This window comes from Stenella coeruleoalba (assembly GCF_951394435.1).
Source record: "Stenella coeruleoalba genome assembly, chromosome: 5".
NCBI classification, from domain to species: Eukaryota; Metazoa; Chordata; class Mammalia; order Artiodactyla; family Delphinidae; genus Stenella; species Stenella coeruleoalba.
In genome coordinates this window covers 73,947,167-73,970,873 of record NC_137150.1, presented here as the reverse complement: position 1 = coordinate 73,970,873, position 23,707 = coordinate 73,947,167, and the positions used below count along the sequence as shown (strand labels likewise).

General features: G+C 36.5%; 1 protein-coding gene across 1 annotated transcript in view; it reads right to left on the bottom strand.

The window, feature by feature from the left end:
* OSBPL11 (oxysterol binding protein like 11) overlaps positions 1–23,707 on the bottom strand; it is a 99,323-nt gene that overhangs the window by 20,208 nt on the left and 55,408 nt on the right. The window contains exons 8-11 of the mRNA XM_079923163.1: positions 23,436–23,576; positions 19,647–20,145; positions 16,595–16,781; positions 9,832–10,014 (exon numbers count right to left, since the gene is read on the bottom strand). Of these exons, the coding sequence (XP_079779289.1) occupies positions 9,832–10,014; positions 16,595–16,781; positions 19,647–20,145; positions 23,436–23,576 (1,010 nt within the window). The remainder of the gene's footprint in view (positions 1–9,831; positions 10,015–16,594; positions 16,782–19,646; positions 20,146–23,435; positions 23,577–23,707) is intronic.

Below are 23,707 nucleotides of genomic sequence, written 5' to 3'. Positions count from 1 at the left end.
AAAAATAAACAAATGGGATCTAATTAAACTTAAAAGCTTTTGCAGAGCAAAGGAAACCATAAACAAGATGAAAAGACAGCCCTCAGAGTGGGAGAAAATATTTGCAAATAAAGCAATGGACAAAGGATTAATCTCCAAAATATACAAACAGCTCATGGAGCACAATATCAAAACAACAAACAACCCAATTAAAAAATGGGCAGAAGACCTAAATAGACATTTCACCAAAGAAGAAATACAGATGGCTAAGAAGCACATGAAAAGACGCTCAGCATCACTAATTATTAGAGAACTGTAAATCAAAACTACAACGAGGTATCACCTCACACTGGTCAGAATGCCCATCAAGAAAAAAATCTACAAACAGGACTTCCCTGGTGGAGCAGTGGTTAAAAATCTGCTTGCCAATGCAGGGGACATGGGTTTGATCCCTGGTCCGGGAATATCCCACATGCTGTGGAGCAGTCAAGTCTGTGCACCACAACTACCACGCCTGAGCTCTAGAGCCCACGAGCCAAAACTACTGAGCGCACATGTCACAACTACTGAAGCCCGCGCACCTAGAGCCCATGCTCCGCAACAAGAGAAGCCACTGCAATGAGAAGCCTGCACACTGCAACAAAGAGTAGCCCTTGCTCACTGCAACTAGAGAAAGCCTGCATGCAGCAACGAAGACCAAATGCAGCCAAAAATAAATAAATAAATTTCTTTAAAAAAAATCTACAAACAATAAATGCTGGAGAGGGTGTGGAGGAAAGTGAACCATTCTGCACTGTTGGTGGGAATATAAATTGATACAGCCATTATGGAGAACAGTATGGACGTTCCTTAAAAAACTAAAAATAGAACTACCATATGACCCAGCAATCCCACTACTGGGCATATACCCTAAGAAAACCATAATTCAAAGGGACACATGTACCCCAATGTTCACTGCAGCACTATTTACAATAACCAGGACATGGAAACAACCTAAATGTCCAACAGTAGATGAATGGATAAAGAAGATGTGCTACATATATACAGTAGAGTATTACTCAGCCATAAAGAGGAGTGAAATTGGGTCATTTGTAGAGATGTGGATGGACAAAGAGTCTGTCATAGAGAGTGAAGTAAGCCAGAAAGAAAAACGAATGTTGTATATTAACACATATATGTGGAATCTAGAAAAATGGTACAGATGAACCTATTTTTAGGGCAGGAATAGAGACAGAGATGTAGAGAATGGACATGTGGACACAGTGGGGGAAGGGGAGGGTAGGACAAACTGGGAGATTAGGTTTGACATAAATACACTACCATGTGCAAAATAGATAGCTAGTGGGAACCTGCTGTAAAGCACCGGGAGCTCAGCTCAGTGCTCTGTGATGACCTAGATGTGGAGGAAGACGGGGACGGAGGTCCAAGAGGGAGGGGATATAGGTATACATATAGCTGATTCACTTCATTGTACAGCAGAAACTAACACAACATTGTAAAGCAATTTTACTCCAATAAAAAAGAAAAAGAAAAAAGAAACCACTGGGTCAATGATGAAATCAGAGAGGAAATTAAAAAACACCTTGAGACAAATGACAATAAAAACACAACCATACAAAATCTATGGGACGCAGCAAAAGCAGTTCTTAGAGGGAAGTTCACAGTAATAGAGGACTTCCTCAAAAAACAAGAAAAATCTCAAATAAATAACCTAACCTACTATCTAAAGAATTAGAAAAAGAACAAACAAAACCTAAAATCAGCAGAAGGAAGGAAATAATAAAGGTCAGAGCAGAAATAAACAAAATAGAGATTAAAAAAACAATAGAGAAAAATCAATAAAACCAAGAGCTGGCTCTTTGAAAGGGCAAACAAAATCGACAATCCTCTGGCCAGGCTCACCAAGAAGAAAAGAGAGAGGACCCAAATAAACAAAATAAGAAATGAAAGAGGAGAAATAACAACTGATACCACAGAAATAAAAAAAACCATAAGAGAATACCATAAATAATTATATGCCAACAAATTGGACAACCTAGAAAAAACAGACAAGTTTCTTTTTTTTTTATTCAAACAGAAGTCACAAAAATTATAATCATCCTCATCAGTTCACTCAGTCCCATGTAATTAATTTTTTTTTCATTTTGATGTTTTGTTAGCACTTTTATGAATTCATCAGTTTTCCATTAGAGTTCTGAAAATGCTTATTCATTCAGTTCAGCAGTATCAGACAAGTTTCTAAAAACATTCAGCCCACCAAAACTGAATCGAGAAACAGATAATTTGAACACAGCAATCACTAGAAGTAAAATAGAGTCTGTAATTAAAAAAAAAAAAATCCCAGCAAACGAAAGTCCAGGGCCAGATGGCTTCACTGGGAAATTCCACCACACATACAAAGAAGAACTTATACTGATCCTTCTCAAACTCTTCCAAAAGACGGAAGAGGAGGGAACACTCCCAGTCATTCTATGAAGCCACCATCACCCTGATACCAAAACCAGACAAAAATAACAAAAAAGAAAATTACAAGCCAGGCCAGTATCTTTGATGAAGACCTAAACAGACATTTCTCCAAAGACAAACAGATGGCCAATAGGGACATGAAAAGATGCTCAACATCACTAATTATTAGAGAAATGAAAATCAAAACTACAATGAGGTATCACCTCACACCGGTCAGAATGGCCATCATCAAAAAGTCTACAAATAATAAATGTTGGAGAGGGTGTAGAGAAAAGGGAACCCTCCTATACTGTTGGTCGGAATGTAAACTGGTGCTGCAACTATGGAAAACAATATCAAGGGTTTTTTTTATGTGGACCATTTTTAAAGTCTTTATTGAATTTGTTACAATATTGCTTCTGTTTTATGTTTTGGTTTTTTGGCCCCAAGGCACGTGGGATATTAGCTCCCTGACCAGGGATCGAACCTGTGCCCCCTGCATTGGAATGCGAAGTCTTACCACTAGACCACCAGGGAAGTCCCCTGAGATCTTAAAAAACAAAAAATAGAGTTGTCATATGTTCCAGCAATCTTACTCCTGGGCATATATCCAGAGAAAACTATAATTCAAAAATTGGATGCACTCCAATGTTCATAGCAGCACTATATACAGTAGCCAAGACATGGAAGCAGGGGACTTCCCTGGCGGTCCAGTGGTTAAGACTCCATGCTCCCAGTGCAGGGGGCACGGGTTCAATTCCTGGTCGGGGATCTAAGATCCCGCATGCCGCAGGGCATGGCCAAAAAACAAAAAAACCCACAAGTGTGAATATAAAAAAAAAAAAAGACATGGAAGCAACTTAAATGTACATCTACAGATGAATGGATAAAGAAGATGTGGTATGTATATACAATGGAATACTACTTAGCCATAAAAAGAATGAAATAATGCCATTTGCAACAACATGGATGGGCCTAGAGATTATCATACTAAGTGAAACAAGTCAGAAAGAGAAAGACAAATATCACATGGTATCACTTATACGTGGAATCTAAATAAAAAATGATACAAATGAACTTATTTACAAAACAGAAACAGACTCACAAACTTAGAGAACTACTTATGGTTACCAAAGGGGAAAAGGAATGGAGGAGGGATAAATTAAGAGTTTGGGATTAGCAGATGAAACTAATATATAGGGCTTCCCTGCTGGCACAGTGGTTGGGAGTCCGCCTGCCGATGCAGGGGACGAGGGTTTGTGCCCCGGTCCGGGAGGATCCCACATGACGCGGAGCGAGCCATGGCCGCTGGGCCTGTGCGTCCAGAGCCTGTGCTCCGCAGCGGGGGAGGCCACAGCGGTGAGAGGCCCGCATACTGCAAAAAAAAACCCCAAAAAACCAAAAAAACAGAAAAAACCCTAATATATATAAGATAGATACAAGGTCCTACTGTCTAGCACAGGGAACTATATTTGATATCCTGTAATAATCCATAATGGAGAAAAATATGAAAAACAATATGTATATACTATATGTATAAACTGAATCACTCTGCTGTACACCAGAAACTAACACAACACCGTATATCAACTATACTTCAATAAACAAATAAATAAGTAAATGTTCAAAAGTTGCAGGATATAGATAAAGCAGACCTAGAGGGAAATATATAGCATTAAACATTTATATTATGAATGAAGAAAAATCAGTGATGTAAACCAGGGGTCAAACTATGGTCCGATGCTCATTTTTGTAAATAGGCTTTTATTTTAATATAACAACATCTATCTGTTTCCTGTCTGGCTGTTTTCACATTACAAAGGCTGAATTGAGTAGCTGTGGTAGAGACTATCTGGCCCATTAAGCTTAAGATATTTATTCTCTGGCCTTTTACAAAAAGAAGTTTGCTGACCCTGACCTAACTTCTATTTTAAATTTGTTTATTTTGGGCTGTGTTGAGTCTTTGCTGCTGAGCGTGGGCTTTCTCTAGTTGCGATTAGCAGGGGCTACTCTTCGTTGTGTTGCACAGGCTTCTCATTGTGGTGGCTTCTCTTGTTGCGGAGCACGGGCTCTAGGTATGCAGGCTTCAGTAGTTGTGGCACGCGGGCTCAAGAGCACAGGCTCAGTAGTTGTGGCGCACAGGCTTAGTTGTTCTGCGGCATGTGGGATCTTCCCGGACCAGGAATCGAACCCGTGTCCCTGAATTGGCAGGCGGATTCTTAACCACTGTGCCACCAGGAAAGTCCCTAACTGCTATTTTAAGAAACTAGAGGAAGGAATAGCAAATGATGCAAAAAATAAGCAGAGAAAAGGAATTAAGAACAGAAATCAATGGAAAAGAAAACAGAAATATAGAGAAAAGTCAATGAAACCAAAAACTAGTTCTTTAAGTAAAATTAATAAACCTTTAATCACACTGATGAGGAAAAGAAGTTATCACCAATACAAGGAATGAGTGTGGGGCCACTACAGATCCTACACATATTAAAAGAATAAGGAAATATTATGAAATACACACCAATAAATTTGAAAAATTAAAGGAACCAACTCCTTGAAAGACACAAACTACCAAAACTTGCTCAAGAAGAAACCGATAGGGCTTCCCTGGTGGCACAGTGGTTAAGAATCTGCCTGCCAATGCAGGGGACACGGGTTCGAGCCCTGGTCTGGGAAGATCCCACATGCCGCGGAGCAATTAAGCCCGTGTGCCACAACTACTGAGTCTGTGCTCTAGAGCCTGCGAGCCACAACTACTGAGCCTGTGTGCCAAGAGTCCGCACACTGCAACGAAGAGTAGCCCCCGCTCGCCGCAACTAGAGAAAGCCCGCGTGCAGCAACAAAGACCCAATGCAGCCAAAAATAAATAAATAAAATAAATAAATTTATTTTAAAAAAAAAGAAGAAGAAACCGATAACATCAATAGCCCTAGGTACTACAGATACTAAATTTGTGGCTAAAAACTTTCTTCCAAAGAAAACAAAAGACCAATAACCCCCAGGAATGTAGACAAAAATCTATAATAAAAGTTTAGCAAAGAGAATACAGCAGCATCTCTTAAACATCTGATTCAATAATAGCCAGATTCTTATATCTGCTTCTACATTCAATCTATTGTGATACATATTGTTTTAGTTAAAGTATATAAGGAAAATATGGCTTCACACAGACATATAGCTGGAAAATGGAAGAATATTTTAATAGATATTTCAAATAACTCAGTTCTTTGATACCATATTAAAACTCAGCAAATGGTAGTTTTTAAAAGATTAGCTGCAATGTGGAAACTGAAAAATGTCAATGAATTTTTCATGCTCTGCGACATGGAAATCCATTGGTCTAATTTGCACCTTGAATGGAATTTTTACCCATGCATAATTTTGTAATAACATGCATTGGTCACCTGAAAAATGATCTTCCAGATGTTGACATATTTTATCATATTTTAAAGATCACATTAATTAGTTTCACCACCAATTTCATCAGAAAACTCTTTACTAGGGAAGTTTTCAGTTTATTGTGACAGATACAAGTTTTCCAAAATTTTGATTTCTGTCTTTAAACCTCCACTTTTTTCTCCAGTTTTTTTTTTTTTTTTTGGGCCGCGTCAGGTGGCACTTGAGATCTTAGCTTCCCAACCAGGGATTGAACCCGCACCCCCCTGCATTGGAAGCGCAGAGTCCTAACCTCTGGACCTCTGGACCACCAGCGAAGTCTCTTTTTCTCCAGTTTTACTGAGATATAATCGACATACAGCTCTGTGTAAGTTTCAGGTGTACAGCATAATGACCTGACTTACATATATTGTGAAATGATTACCACAGTAAGTTTAGTTAATCATCATTCATCCTCTCATATAGCTGCAAAATTAAAGAAATAGAAAAAAAACTTCTTTTCCTTGTGATGAGAACTCTTAAGATCTACTCCCTCAACAAATTTCAAACATACCATACAGTAGTGTTAACTACAATCATCATGTTGTACATTACAACCCCAGTACTTATTTATCTTATAACTGGAAGTTCATTCAATTCCTTCACTCCTTACCCCACACTTCTGGTAACCACAGTCCGATCTCCTTTTCTGTGAATTTTTTAAATTAATTTTTTTGTTAAGGTATAGTTGACATGTAACATTATATTAGTTTCAGGTGTACAACATAATGATTTAATATTTGTATTACTGTGAAATGATCATCACAATAAGACTAGTCAACATCCATCACCATACATAATTACCAAAAAAGTTCTTTTTCTTGTGATGAAGAATTTTAAGAACTACTCTCTGAGCAACTTTCAATTATACAATACAGTATTATTAACTATAGCTACCATGCTGTACATTACATCCCCATGACATTTATTTTAAAACTGGAAGTCTGCACCTTTTGACCTACTTCATTCATTTCACCCACTCCCCAGCTGCCCACCTCTGGCATTTCAGAAATACACCAATCTCTGTTCTCTGTATCTATGAGCTGTTTGGTTTTGGTTTTGGTTTTTTTAAGATTCCATATATAAGTGAGGTCATACAGTATTTGTCTTTATCTGTCTGACTTAATTCACTTGGCATAATGCTCTCAAGGTCTATCCATGTTGTCTCAAATGGCAAGATTTCATTCTTTTTATGGCTGAGTAATATTCCATTGTGTGTGTGTATATATATATATATATATATATATATATATATATATATATATGACATTTCCTTTATTCATTAATCCATTTATGGACACTTAGGTTGTTTCCATATCTTGGCTATTATAAATAATGCTGCAGTGAACATAGGAGTACATAGTTTTTTGAGGAACCTCCATACTATTTTCCATAGCAGCTGCACCAATTTATATTCCCATCAACAGTGTAGTGTTTTTTACTTTTCCCTTGGATTCCATATGTAAATGAGATCATACAGTATTTGTTCTTTCTCTGAGACTTGACTTCACATAAAGCATCCATCCATGTTATCACAAATGGCAGGATTTCCATCTTTTTTTTTTTTTTTTTTGTGGCACGCGGGCCTCTCTCTGTTGTGGCCTTTCCCTTTGCGGAGCACAGGCTCCGGACGTGCAGGCCCAGCGGCCATGGCTCACGGGCCTAGCTGCTCCGCAGCATGTGGGATCTTCCTGGACCAGGGCACGAACCCGTGTCCCCTGCATCGGCAGGCGGACTCTCAACCACTGTGCCACCAGGGAAGCCCAGGATTTCCATCTTTTTAAGGACTGGATAATAGTCCATTATACATATATATATATAAAATATATACCTCACAACTTCCTTATCCATTTATCTGTGAATGGGCACTTAGGTTGTTTCCGTTTAAATTTTATTATTAGCAAAAAATACTGCCAGGCTTCCCTGGTGGCGCAGTGGTTGAGAATCTGCCTGCTAATGCAGGGAACACGGGTTCGAGCCCTGGTCTAGGAGGATCCCACATGCCACGGAGCAACTAAGCCCGTGAGCCACAACGACTGAGCCTGCGCGTCTGGAGCCTGTGCTCTGCAACGAGAGAGGCCGCGATGGTGAGAGGCCCGTGCACCGCGATGAAGAGTGGTCCCCGCTTGCCACAACTAGAGAAAGCACTTGCACAGAAACGAAAGATGCAGCACAGCAAAAATTAATTAATTAATTAATAAACTCCTACCCCCAACATCTTAGAAAAAAAAATACTGCCAATTGTTTTCCTTGAAGTGCCATGTGCACATCGTTCATTTATAAGGAAAATGTCTGCCCAATATTAAAATTAGGACAGCCTTACTTTGTCGATCATTTAAGTAAAAATAGTGTTTCAAGAAAGGGTAATTTGCTTGTAACTCAAACAACTGAACAAGTGCTCTTCCTCCAGATAACCACTGTACTTCTTTATTATCTAACACAAGTGCTTTATGTATACTCCAAATCTGTCATGCAGAATATTAAAAAAGACAGTTAATCAATGTTCCAGATTTAATAAAACTAATAATCTGTACTGCTATTCAAGCAGATTTTAAAAAGAAAATGGTATTTAAAAAATTGCAAGGCCGAAAAGAAAAAAATTGCATGGCAGTGAGGAATACCACGACTACTTGTACAGTTTGGTGCCACTGCTTGATTGGTGCTAAGGCCCAGCAGTGCCACCCACCATTGCTTTTGTATCACCAATGCACGTGCAAACAGAGAGAAAAAGACAAATAATATCTTAGCATTATGATGAAAGTTTTTTCAACTTGAAGACCCCCTGTACAGGTCTCAAGGGCCCCAGGGGTCCACATACCAAACCTTGACAAACTCTCCTAAATAAATCCTAAATACACCCATAGAAGAATTTTTTTCAATCATTGCTGTTTTATTTTTTGACCGAACCTGAGTTTTTGGTTAAAAGGTATTAAATCCCTTTACACATCTACTTATAAATTGTTTGGTTTCATTTATGTGTTCTTAAGATGTTTAATGCTTCCTTGTATTTGATACAGTAATACTTCCATGTGACATAAAATTTAAACAGTACAAAAGGGCATTCTGTGACGAGTAAGTCTCTTTGTTTTTTTTTTTTGTGGTACGCAGGCCTCTCACTGTTGTGGCCTCTCCCATCGCGGAGCACAGGCTCCCAGATGCACAGGCTCAGCGGCCATGGCTCACGGGCCCAGCTGCTCTGCGGCATGTGGGATCTTCCCGGACCGGGGCACGAACCCGTGTCCCCTGCATCGGCAGGCGGACTCTTAACCACTGCGCCACCAGGGAAGCCCGTTAAGTCTCTTTCTTATCCCAGACCCCAGTATTTCTCTCTGGAAGCAACCACTGCCAATACATTTTGGAGACTACCTTGTTAACACATATAGATCCACTTCATTTACTTTTAAAGGCCTATGACATATATTGACAAAATACCCTCTAGGAAGGCTGTAGCAATTTACCTCTCTAACCAGCAATGTGAAAATGTCTATTCGCTCATACTTTTTCCAAAAGAGATACCATTTTAAAAAATGAATTTGTCTTATTGTTTAATTTATATTTCTTTAAATTCTAATTACACTAAACAATTTTTCATTTTCTTAGTGGGCATTTCTTTTTTTCTATTTTTGTGAACTACCTCTTTGTGTCTTTGCCTATTTTTCTACTGGGGTACCCATCTTTTTGTTAATAATTTGGAAGAGTTTTTATGATAAGGATAGTAATCCTTTGACTACAAAATGTTAATATTTTTGCCCAGTTAATGTTTTATTTTTACTAAAATGTGACTATGTATCACATAATGTCATAGCTGGTACGGGGTTTAAGAGCATCAGATCAGACCAATAATTTCAATTTATAGATGAGGAAGCTGATGCAAAGCAGTGAAGTGACTTGCCCAGGGCTGGAAGTTAGTGAAAAGGCTTAGATTAAGATCCAGAGTTTCTGACTCTTTCCTGGATGGATGCAAGGATGACATACCTGGATTCAAATGGGTCCTGCTTCTCCAGAGGTCTTACTCTTTTCTTTGTCACTGCCAATTTAGTCAAGTCCACACACTTTGTCTCTCCATTGCTGTAAGTGAACTCAAGAACACTATTCCATTCCCCTTGTACTCTGCATACAACAGTGTTGGTGATGTTGTGCTTTACTTCACCTGTAACCCTAGAAGCAGACAGAAAAAAAAAAGATATGCTCTAGTAAGTAATATTGCTTATTTCTTAGGAATTCTGAAACCCAGAATGTACTTTGTGAATTCTGTTTAAATTAGTTACACATATCACTTCAATTTGTCAGCGCCAAATTCAGTTACAATTACAAGTCAATTTGTCAGTTACAAAGTCTTTGTAAATCCCTGGTAGTTTCCTAGATAATTTTTTCAAATAACATCAATTTAATTTGAGAAAGAATACTAGGAATCAAACTGGAGACTCAGTTACTATATGTGATCACAAAGTGTGGTATTTTAAATGCTTGCTACAAACAACCATTATAATATTAAAACTAGGAATATGAAAAATATTAACATTTCTTTTTTATTACAGAATAAAAATGTTACAACACTACAGTCTATTCAATTTTTTTTCAAACTAGTCCTATTTAAAAGTTTAGAGTCCCTATATTTTAAATTCTGGATATACAGATTCTGTATAAAACCACATAAGCTTAATTTTAAATTAAATATAGAAACCAGACAAATCAGTAAGAGGTAGAAAAAAATAAAAGATACATTAAACATTTGTTAATTCTCTTGGCAAAAAGAGCACTGGTATACAAAAATTATCACTATCTACACAAAACTCAGAGAACTCAAGCACTAACGTTGTTGAAAGTTTAATGAAGAGTTATCTGGCTGGACACAGACAGGATGCAGCTCAAATGAAGGCTGGAATAGAAACAGGTCTAATTATTTTTAATGAAGTACTTTATGTTCACTGTCGGACACAAACAACAACAGGGTCAGATTCGACAGAGGTTCAGAACTCAAAGAATAGTGGGCAAATGTTAGGTTCTGGTCAGTGTGCCAGAGATTACGGTTTATCTGGATTCAAAAGAGAATCCAGGGACTTCCCTGGTAGTCCAGTGGGTAAGACTCCATGCTCTCAATGCAAGGGACCCAGGTTTGATACTTGGTCAGGGAACTAGATCCCACCCACATGCAAGCCGCAACTAAGAAGTCCGCATGCCACAACTAAAACCAGGCTCAGCCAAAATAAAAATGAATGAATGAATATTAAAAAAGCTGGGGGGGGGGAATCCAAAGGACCAAAGCCCAGGTTCAGGTGACAGCTCAGGAACCATAAATAGCATTTGCCAGATATAAGCCAAGGGCCTGGGAACCAGAAGGTTGTAGTTGAATTTAGGGAGTCCGTAGTTTTTAAGCAGGAGAAGTGAATGGTCTACAAATTCAGAGCTCAAGGCAGAGGTGTAGGAGCCAATAAGCAAATGAGCCAGATCTTAGAGATCAAGGTGTACGAGGGTTTGGAATCAAGAGCACACCAAACATCCCAAATTAAACGTTAGGCATAATTGTAGCTCACTGGACACAAAGAACAGCGTGACTACAAGTCTGCTTGATTACAGCAGGAGTGGGAACTCTAGGTTATACCTCAAAGCGTTTGAACTTAAATAACTACACTGCTAAGGGTTTTTGCCTGACTGAATGTTTTTTGTGACATCCATGTTTCCTCTCTGATCCCACTTGCCAACATTGTTTCCTTCCTTGAAAATTTATCTGTAACCAAACATGATATGAAGAGATGACACTGAACACTTACCTCTTCCATCTTCCAACCACATATACCCAGAACTATATTCTGTGAACTGAGGAATAATAATCCGTTTCTCACTTGATCTTTCTTTTACTGCCACAATCTCTCAAGTTATCATTATCTCCTTCACAAGCCTTTCCACTTAAAAAGTAACAAACCCTAGGTCCCTGTCCATGCGTGCTGGGTTACACGGGGTCTTTGCTGCTTAGTGCAGCTACACACAGCAAGAGCATCGTGATGAGAACTGGGGCAGGGAACAAGAATTGCACATGCTAGAGGCAGGCCATGAGAAACTTGCAAAAGGAGCATAAGGAGGAAAAAGGGCCTCGCCTCATTTTGCTTATAACAATTCTTCTTAACAGTCTAATGCAGGGTTAGTGAACGTCTATAAAGGACCAGAAAGTAAATATCTTAGGATTTGTGGGCCAGGCTGTCTCTGTCACAACTTGACTCTTTCACTGTAGCAGGAAAGCAATCACAGACAATATGTAAATGAATATCTAAATATCTAAAGCATATAAATCTAGGTCTTGTATCAAATAATGATATGGAATACGCTGCCTTTAAAATACTTACCAAAGAGTTAAATTTTAAGTTGCCATCCTACTCATCTCTAAAGTGAGGATAACTGATAACCGATAAGGCATTTACTGTCTCACTTTCTAAGAATGACATCAAGTTTTTTTTTTTCCATATTTACTTATTTATTTGGCTACGCGAAGTAAGTCCTAGTTGCAGCACGCAGGATCTTTGTTGCCGCGTGCAGGATCTTCGTTTCGACATGCAGGATCTAGTTCCCTGACTAGGGATCGAACCTGGGCCCCCTGCATAGGGAGCGTGGAGTCTATCCACTGGACCACGAAGGAAGTCCTCAAGTTGACTTTTTAGATTATCTAGACCCTGTCTCTATAGCTATTTAGAATACCAGAAAATCACTGGATATATTAACTTGGCTTCATACAGAAAAATTTTATTTAAAGATTGAAAGTTAAGACTTCAGCTTTGGATTTTACTGATGTATATGTAAGAAATACCACATGAAGGGAATTACATCTTATGCAGAACTAAAGACATTGTTCTATTATGTTACTCAATGCCACTACATAAGAATACTTGATACAAATCCCTTCAAAATTTAATACCAGGAAAGTAGTTTATCTCTCCTGAAAAAAGTGATAGGCGTCCTTTATCAGACAATAAGAAGTACGTTGAGTATCATGTTGCTCTTTTTACTTTAGCAGAAGAGTATTTTCGGGTACAATAATTACCTAATCCCAGGTTCACAGCATTATTGTCCTTTTCCATCACTATGGTTACTATAATAACAGACTTTATTTTTAATTGTCTATTATACATGAGTTTTTCCTAAAAGCCTTATAAATGCTTTCCAAAGACAGGGTCCTGAATTCTAACATTAGACTAAAACCTTAGGCAGAGATCGTCTTTTTACTTTTCTATATCTTCAGTGTGCAGAAAAGTATGCCACTTAGCAGTTAGTTAACATAAATCTTAATGACATTATACTGCTACATATATTTAAAAAATCACCATCCTAAAGTGAGTGTGGAAAATGGGATCAGGAGATGGACAAGGACATGAGGAATAGTTAACTAGGCCTGTTTGGCTCCATCAGAGAGAGTTGTGGAAAATGAGGGAGTAAGGAAAGACAAGTGGAAGATAATATATTTATATCAAATGCAGACAGCAGATAATGTGTCTGGCTTGATTGCAGACAGCAGTGGAAAAACTAGGCTATGTCTGAGGAGGGAGGCATGGTTATTAATAAAGACATGAAAGAGAGTCTTAGTTAAAATATTCTGTAAAATTGAAAAAGAAAAGATATCAAAATAGAGAAGTCTGTTTCAAATATGAATCTTTTAAACGAGAAATTAGGTAAAACCATTGGTCTTAAGGGAAATCAGAGTGGAAAAAATGAGGAAACTTTGGAGTCAACCAAAAGTATACTTCCAAGTAACAAAAAGATCCAATACTTGTGGCCTTATGGATAGGTAAAAAAGTATGAAGGGAGAAAAGAAGCCAATTTAAATAAGAAATTCAAAGAAATAAGATGGCAAATATAATGACTGATCACTAACAAACCAAGGATATCTATCTAAAATTATTAGGAGTCTTAAAAAAGTCAAAGTATGAAAACCAAGAGAAAATTTCTATGCAGGATATTTGCAGCAAGGAACCATCTAAATGTCATGGCAACGGTAAGATTTGGAGGATGAATTTTGATTCTCTAAATTAAGGTAGTCCTGGCAGTATGATAAATTATAGCTTATATTTATTATTATAATTTAAGGCAAGATAAAGCACTGATTCAGGACAAAGGTTTGGATATTTTGCATTTGACAAAAAAATTAACCTGAGCTCAAAACTATAATGAGCTTTTATAAAAGGACATTTGAAACTTAAGACTTAAAAATTAATCAGAATAGCTATCATATAGTTGAGCTGTTACAAAATTTGAAGAAAATTCTGAACATGCAAGTGAGGTAACATTATGTGTACTAGATACGAAATAGGTGTTAACTGAAAACTCAGAAAATTCATATGTAGAAATACAAATGAACGTTATGTGGGAAAGCCTTTAACAGCCTCTTATTTCCTTCTCGGTAGCAAAGATTTAATAATGGAAAGGAACCCACTGAATCATAATAAATATGGGAAAGTTCCCACTCATGGTTCAACATGTGATAACGCATATGGATAGAATAAATATGGGAAATCCTTAAAAGCGATTTTATCTCTTAATCAACCCAAGAAAGTTCACAGAGGAGAGGAACCTTATGATGAATAATAATGATTTCAAAAAAGTCCACAGTCGTGGACTTCCCTGGTGGCCCAGTGGGTAACACTCCACGCTCCCAATGCAGGGGGCCAAGGTTTGATCCCTGGTTGGGGAACCAGATCCTACGTGCATGCTGCAACTAAGAGTTTGCATGCCACAACTAAGAGTCTGCATGACGCAACGAAGATCCCACATGCCACAACTAAGACCCGGAGCAGCCAAATAAATAAATAAATATATATATATATATATATTTTTTTTTTTTTAAAAAGATGTGATATATATCTTTAAAAAATAGAATATTACTCAGCCATAAAAAAGAATGAGATATTTCCATCTGCAACAACATGGATGGACCTAGAGAATATTACGCTTAGTGAAGTAAGTCAGATAAAGACCAATACTATATGATATCACTTATATGTGGAATCTAAGAAATAATATAAATGAATGTATATGCAAAACAGAAACAAGACTCACAGATATAGAAAACAAACTTGTAGTTAAAAGGGAGAAGGAGGGGGGAGGGGCAAATTAGGGGTATGGGATTAACAAACTATTGATACTACATATAAAATAGATAAGCAACAAAGATATATTATATAGCACAGGGAATTATACCCATTATCTTGTAATAACCTATAACGGAATATAATCTGCAAAAATACTGAATTACTATGCTATATAGCTGAAACACAATATTGTAAATCAAATATACTTCATTTAAAAAAAGAAAAGAAATTCATCAATATCATTGTCAATAAAAAGTGCTGGACTTGGCAAATTTTTCACTGTAGTTGTGTCCCCTAAGCATTTGACTCAATTATATACTTTGAAGAATGGTTTCACCAATGCAGGAATGTTACAGGGATATAGATTTCAACTTTAACTTCATATAAATAAGGGGTGTCTGAAAATGGAATAGGCTGCCTCATGCATTATGAGTTCTGTACTAATGATAAGGTACCAACACAATGAACAAATCAGTTATCGGGTATGATGCAAAAGGATTTAGACACCTAGCAAATGTTGGTGTAGTGACTTCTAAAGTCCCTTCTAAATGTAAAGTTTGAATCCTGTGATCACTATGGTGAGAGGAGTAAGTAGAAGCACATATAACAAAGTGTGAACCATATTAAAACCTTCTCTAAGGATAAAAGGCGACTATTCTGACAATCTCCAGTGATTCTGTTTGGGTGATCTGTAATTTTTTTTTTAATTCTCTGCTTCAGTGTTTTTGAAATCTGTGTTTTTTAAGGCCATTCAATGCCTGGGAGCCAATAAATCTTTCTTTCCACTTCTAAGATTGTTGAGTACCAGTTGTCCGGTGAAGAAGTAAAATAGCTATATGCACTGAAAGTCTCATACGTGACTGAAGAGAGTGCATTTTGGTATAACCACGTAAGAAAACTGTTTGGCAGTAATAAAGTTAAAGTTTCATTCCCTACAGCCCAGCAATTCCACTCCTAGGTATCTACCAAACAGAAATTCATACATACATTCACAATGTTCTAGCAGCACTATTTGAAATGGCCCCAAATCAACTTCTATACTTTTGTATGTATGTTATTCTTCAATAAAAGCTCTGTAGAAAAAGAAAACTATCCCTACTTCAGGACAGACAGAATAGACATCAAAAGCTTAAGGAAAGAGTCAGTATCCTTTTGAGGATCCTATTAGAAAACTTATCTTCATGGAGTTGGGTGATCTGGACGAGTGCTGAAAAGACCAACAAGCCACTAAAGGGCCGATTCATAGATGGAATTAGAACAAAGCCACATTCAATACTGGTGCCTAAAGATACTGGCTTCCATCATTGTGCTTCTTGAACTATTTCTTAATGATTAGATGTATTTTCATCCTAACTTGTAGCGACACTACCTCTACTGAGGTCTGGATCCAAGTCTGAGTCCCTTTAAAGGCAGAAATTGGGCCAGAAGCTACATGTCCATTTGTTAGGAGTTCTAGTTTACAAGAGAAGATAGATCTGTCCCTATTTTAAAACCAGATCGTGATTTCCAGAATGCCTTCAAAGATCAAATATATTAAACAAAAAATAAACATGAATAAAAATCCAATCCCATTTCACATAAAACAAAGCAGAAAAAGAATAAAGAGTTATAATACAAGATCAAACTGATAGAATAAGAGCCAGGTATCACTAAAATATTCTTACCGGTGCAGTTTGCCACCATAAAATGGCTTAGTATGAAAAGTGATGCTGGCTGAATACCCAGTTTTTGCACAGTTGACACTGACTTTGCCACCCAGTTCTACCCAAGGAACAGTTAAAATTGACCGGGCATATGCACAAGGTAGAGAAAACGTATACTCTTCTCCATGCTCTAGTAGACTGAGGATTCCTGAATGTGAAAACATAAAAGTGGTTAATATCTTTAAAAAAAAAAAAAAAGACAGCTATGAAAAATCCATATTAAGTTTTTCTCCTGCCTGGTAAATGAACATCATAATTTTGCTTAATTTTCTTTTAGCTTTGGATGAAATTGGCTTCATTTACAATCGTATTTGACAACAATTCCTAGTAATAGTGAATCGAGGGTACTTTCATTATGACTTTATTATCCCTTTGGGGTTCATGGGACCAGAAAATGTTGCAGTGGAAACTGTTTAAGAGTTCTCTCTAATGCTCCTAAAAGTAAAATAAAACCTTAAGTCAGAATTTAAGTCCATGCTATACTGTATCATCATAAGATCTGATCATTAGTTAGTACTAATAATTTAAGCAGTTTTTGGAATAACTAAATATCTAACATTATAGAGTCACAGACCTTAATCTCAGATGGTATGATGGGGGGGCGAGGGCGGGGAGAAAGTGTTCTTCATTCTATTCTATGCATATTAAGAAAGAAAAAAAGTAATTTTATGATATAAACTAAGGTCCTCATAATAATTTTGTTTGCCAAATTCTGAAGTATTTAAGGTGAAGCTACAAGAGTTAGAAGTGGTAGTTTTCAAACAAATATTATTCTGATGGGGCTTGTTCCATATTAAGTGATGCTATAAAGATGGCTTTAAAAAACATATAAAAAAGGGAATTACAAAAAAAAGGGGAATTACATAAATGAATAATCAATCTATCCTAGATAATTAAGAGACATTAAGGAGACTTGAGCTACATTACTAACCTAAGCTCATTACCTAGTTCACCATAAAAACAAATACCAAACTGGATGTGTACTACTAGTCTGAACTATGATGGCATGTCTCTCTTAATGAATGCTCGTTAACTACTGTGTTCTTAATGTTCACAAATAAGGGCAAAAATTATGATAAATATTTTAATATAGTCTATTTTTAGGATAAACAAATAGACAGACTGAGATTCTAAAGTAGTCTACTTTACATAAAGCAACGCCAACTATTAATTTGTATTGCCCTTAACAGTTTTCACAATGGGCAACAATTAATATTGAGCCATTTGAAAAGGAACATGGCTCTGTATGTGATATATTTATATATAATGGGAGCTGTCAGAAGACATACATAACATACTTGGTTATATTTCAAGTATTTAATAATAACTGTTGATTAATTCTAAGTTGGAAAGGATATCACATACTTTTCTAAAAACATTTGGCCTTATAAACTAGATTCATGATCTTTGATTTCTAGGAAGATAGTTAACATAAGTAATATTCACTATGGAATTTAACGTCTAATAAATATATAATCAGTTTCTACTGAATGGGAAAATAAGACTAGTTAGGATAACTGAGATTCAAAGTATTCTAAAATCTCATTTATCTGATAATTAAACAGAATTTTCCCCTACTTTACAATAAAAACATGGCTGCTGACAGAAGCAAAATAAACTCTCAGAAGTTCCATTCTCTGATTTAATTTACTTTCTGTTGAGAGTGTCAATAGCAATTTAATTTAAAAAAGACAAATCCATGAATATATAACTAGCAAATCAAAAAATAACTACCATATACATCCTTCTCAATGCATGGTTAAGATATTAATGCTTTTCCTCATTTCTTGAGGTATTTCCTTTCTTGGAGTGGGAGAGGATACTATCACCAGATATTCTCTATTCCATGAACTGTTAAGAGTAACTGTCCTCAGGGAGAGTGTGTCAAAGAATGAGGGTCTAAATCCGACTATGCCTTAACCTCTATGATCCTGGACACATCCCATCACCTCTAGGCTTCAGGTTTTTCATTTCTAAAGTAAGTAAACTGATTTGTGAAGAGCCTAGGGTTAATGTGATGCAGCTTATAACTGGAGATAACAAACTTTTTTTTTTAACTAATAAAATATCTTCTAATGTTATAAAAGTTTTGATTAGTTTGAAACATTTGGAAATTGGTAAGACAGCACAACAGGAGTTAAAGATGAGGAAAGCTTAAAAAGGGGATAATATATTTTCTTCAAGGCTAAAATAACACAATTTCAAAATGTTAGGGTCATAAGCTTAATTATGCCATGCTTACACTGTAAGTTTATATTTAGAACAAATTTTCCTATGCACGAGAGTGTTCCTTAACATTAAAATGGCAGACCATTATATTTTCATTAACTCTGCAATGATTTCTGTGGAGATATTTTTGTTATTGTTAATTTGTTTTTTCTATTCTTAGCCAAAAAATATTGTATTTCCTTAAATTGTTTTTTCATAATCATTTGCTGGAGTAGATATAAAGTTTGGCAATATATTTTAAAATATTCTATGAATATCTCCTATGAAATACAAAAGATGTAGATTTACCTAGAAAATATTTCTTGAGTGCTGTTTATAATAACAAAAACATGTTTTAAAGCATTATTAATAACTTGGGGAAATGAATATTCAGTGCAAAAAAGGAGGACAAAAAACTACATAGAGAGAATCCTAATTTTATAAAACTAAAAGTATGAACATACACACATAGAAAAAATACAAAATACTAGTTAAATTTATCTATCTCTGGATGAAGGGATTAGAGATACTTGTAGTTTCTCCTTGATACTTCTAAGTTTTCTAAATTTTCTATAATAAAAATAATTTACATTTAAAATCAGAAAAAAAAGTTAAAAAAAAAGAATTCATATTTGTTGACAGATATGCCCCCTCCCCCCGCCACCAGTATTCTGAAACATACTAGGAGTTGGGGAAAAAAGTAGTACACATAGCAGTTCAAATTTATAACTAATATTTCTCTAGCTTCCCCAAATTTAAGGTTATAGTTTGATATTAAAAATTGGAGAATAATTTTTCTACTTACCTTCCCCAACCATTGTCACACCTATCGACATGCCTAAGAATTTGCTCTTAGTCCAGACGTGCACATTTACACACATCTTCTTCTCTGCACATTCTGCATAAAATCCTGAGACTGGAGGATGATGGGAAACCTGCTCAGCAACAAATCTGACTGTGTAACAGTCTGATCCCACCTGGCTCAAAGCCTCCTCTGATGGAGGAGCATGATTTGTGACAGCCTGGGTGGAAGAGCTGCTAATGACACTGGATGCTACATCGCGTTTTGGTATCCTCCAGGAACAGTGAAACGTTTCTCCAATAATAGGATTGTATGGTTTCTTAGCAATGGCTCCCTTACGGCCTTCATGAAATGAGGTAAGGTAGTATTCAACAAAACGAATCATTCTGTCCTCAGCTGTAGCTCCATTAGAGACGGCTATAAACAGGTCTGGATGAGACATAAAGTCTGCATACATTTCCAACAGGGAACGCTTCTCTAGGATAAATGTAGGCAGCACCACCTAAAACAACAACCACAACAACAACAACAAATCAACCAGAGAGAGCAATACAAAAAAACAGTAATTAGTATCTTCAGATAATTGAGGGGCTACTCTTTGTTTCGGTGCACAGGCTTCTCATTGTGGTGGCTTCTCTTGTGGTGGAGCACGGACTCTAGGCACACGGGCTTCAGTAGTTGTGGCACGTGGGCTCAGCAGTTGTGGCTCACAGGCTCTAGAGCGCAGGCTCAGTAGTTGCAGCACACGGGCTTTGTTGCTCCGCAGCATGTGGGATCTTCCCGGACCAGGGATTAAATCTGTGTCCCCTGCATTAACAGGGGAATTCTTAACCACTGCATCACCAGGGAAGTCCCTATAATATTACTTTTAAAAGAACAAAATAATGGGGAAAATGGCTATTACTTATTCACAACATGCAAGCCAGGACCACAATTACCTTCTTGGTTGCTGTAGCCCCAGCACCTAGCACAGTGTCTGGAATATAAGAGGGGCTTAATAAACATCTGTTGTATCAGTGTCATTGTTAGACAGGAGGTATATGTGACTGCAGTTTAGTCACCAGGTTCTTAAATGTTGCTCAGAAAGTACCATTCTTTTAAATGTTATATGGCTGTTCATAATTTGTGATCAGTTAATGCTAATGATTTTATATATAAACACAATACATATGTATTTCTTCAATTAACAATGCACAAATGTGGGGAAACGATATTAAATTCATTATTCATGTCAAGAGAGACTTTACCATCTGGATTATTATCACAGAACGTTCTTTTCAAATGTTCTTATGCCTCATAAACCCCAACACTGTTCTTATGCCTTACAAACCTAAATCTACTAAGGGACAGCAAATACCATAATAACCAAATAAACTCCTTACCTGACTGCTCATTTTAACCTATTTTACAACTAATAGTCTTTTCTGAACCACTAATATAAAAAATATTTCTAGAATAAAAATGATACCTGGGCTTCCCTGGTGGCGTCCGCCTGCCGATGCAGGGGACACAGGTTCGTGTCCCAGTCTGGGAAGATCCCACATGCCACGGAGTGGCTGGGCCCATGAGCCATGGCCGCTGAGCCCGCGCATCCGGAGCCTGTGCTCCGCAACGGGAGAGGCCACAACAGTGAGAAGCCCACGTACCGCCAAAAAAAAAAAAAAAAAAAAAAAAAAAGATACCCAGTTGAATACTAAGTTTAGATGAAATATGAATGTTTAAATGGGTTTCTTTATTCCTAAAACGTCTGCTTCTTAGTAGGCTATTAATTCAATCAATTTACTTAAAAACCCTCCTATAATTACTATAAGTCAAAGTAAAGAAAGAACTGTGTTTTTGATTTTGAAATGCTTCAAAGTGAATGCTAAAGGAAAAATGCTTTCTATATTTAAGTTGCATTTTCAGGTGAGTAACTCACTGGAATCAAACAACCTTTTAATATACACTTCCACTACCTTCAAAAACCTCAATTTGAAATATACCTTGTGAAGTCAATTTTGAAATCCCACACTAATGCAAAGTAGTGTCAATAGTAACTCAAAGTATGTAATTCCACAGTAGTAAATGTTTGACATACATAGGTTTTAAACCTTACTGGCTTTTTAAATCAATGTCATGGATTAATTGTTAAAACAAATTAAGGCACACTAATTTGATAAACTGGGAATGGAGAAGATGGGCCTAAAATTAAAAACTATAGATCACTGCTTCTCAAACTTTAATGTATATATACATATTACTGAAATGAAGATTCTGGTTCTCTAACTTTGAGATTGGGGGCCGAGATTATGCGTTTCTAACAAGTTCTCAGGTGATGGTGATGCTACTGATCTTCAGACCACACTTTTTTCTTCTTTCAGTTTTATTAAGGCATAATTGACAAATAAAACTAAGATATTTAAAGTGTACACTGTAGTGATTTGATATACACATATATAGTGAAAGGGCTCTCACTATCAAATTAATTCAGGCCACACTTTTAAAGTAGCAAGGCTGTAGACCAGGGGTTTGCAAACTATGGCCTTTGGGCCAAATCTGGCATCCTGTTTGTGTAAATAAACTTTTGCTGAAATACATCCATGCCCATCCAACATATTATCTATGGCTGCTTTCACACTACAAAGGCTGAGTTGAGTACTGCTGATCCTTAAACAATATGGGTTTGAACTGCAGGTCCACTTATACATGGATTTTTTCCAATAAATATACAAAAATATACATGTAGAACATCATGTGCAAGACTTGTATTGAAGTGGATAGTCTATTCTTACACAGGATTAAGGTGAGTAGTATGTAATATAAAATGAATAATATGTTAGTTTTCTTACTGTTTTATAACCTCGTTTTCTTACTGTTTTATAACCTCGCTCTCAAAGAATTACATTAAAGTACCGTACCTCTCTCACAATGAGAGAAAAACTGTGTATTATCACAGGTATGTGGGTTTTTTAAAAATATGTAACGTTTCCAATATTGTTTTATGAATATGACTGCAATACTGTATGTCATAAAAATTTTATAACAATTCATTCATTAGTGTATAGGCTAGGCTACCATGAAGCTGATTACACTAGGCTACCATAAAGCAATCATATTGCTGCTTCTTCATTATCAATGCATGAATCATTATATCTGTAAAAAAATTTTTTTCACATTATCTTTTCATTTTTGATATCTAGTATATACTAGTAATACATATACATAGAAACAAAATTTGCATTAATTGAGTGTTTATGTTATTGGTAAGGCTTCCAGTCAACAACAGATTATTAGTAGTTAAGTTTTGGGGGAGTCAAAAGTAATATGCGGATTTTCAACTACATGGGGGGTTGGCTACCCTAACCCCTACATTGTTCAAGAGTCAAGTATAGTTCCAACAGAGATCTATGTCCACATAGCTAAAAATATCTACTATCTGGTCCTTTACAGAAAATGTTTGCTGATCTCTGTTATAGATTAATACCCAAAACACTATCCAAAATGGGAAGTAAGAATAAAGTAGAAGTATCAATGACTTTAATGGTTTTGTGGGATTATATCCTTTTCTTTAGATTTTCCAATTCTGTATCCCAATGGATCCCTTTTATTTTGTACAAAAACAAGACTATAGGTCTTTATTTGCTATGTGACTTAATGTTGCACAAAAAACCTATCACATTTTTTATGAAAATAAATGCTGATCAAGCAACTAAGAAACCAACTCATAAAGATTAAAAAGCCCTGACAACATTAACAATCATAGGTATAGTCCTAATCGAATGATCTCCTTAGACTGTTTATCCCATTACTTACTCTTGTTAAGTCCATGCCCAGCTTGAGCTGTGATAAGAGATGTAGAATAACACTGCGTTGCTCTTCCACAGCTCCCAGGTCATCCTCCTTGTTGTCACAAGTATCCTGCACCTCATCATCTGCATTTATTTCTTCAGGTTCCTTGATGCAAAATAAAGCAAAAGTCTATTGTTACTAGTGCTTATTGAGAGAGTTGCATGGACATATATACACTACCAAATGTAAAACAGATAGCTAGTGGGAAGCAGCCGCATAGCACAGGCAGATCAGCT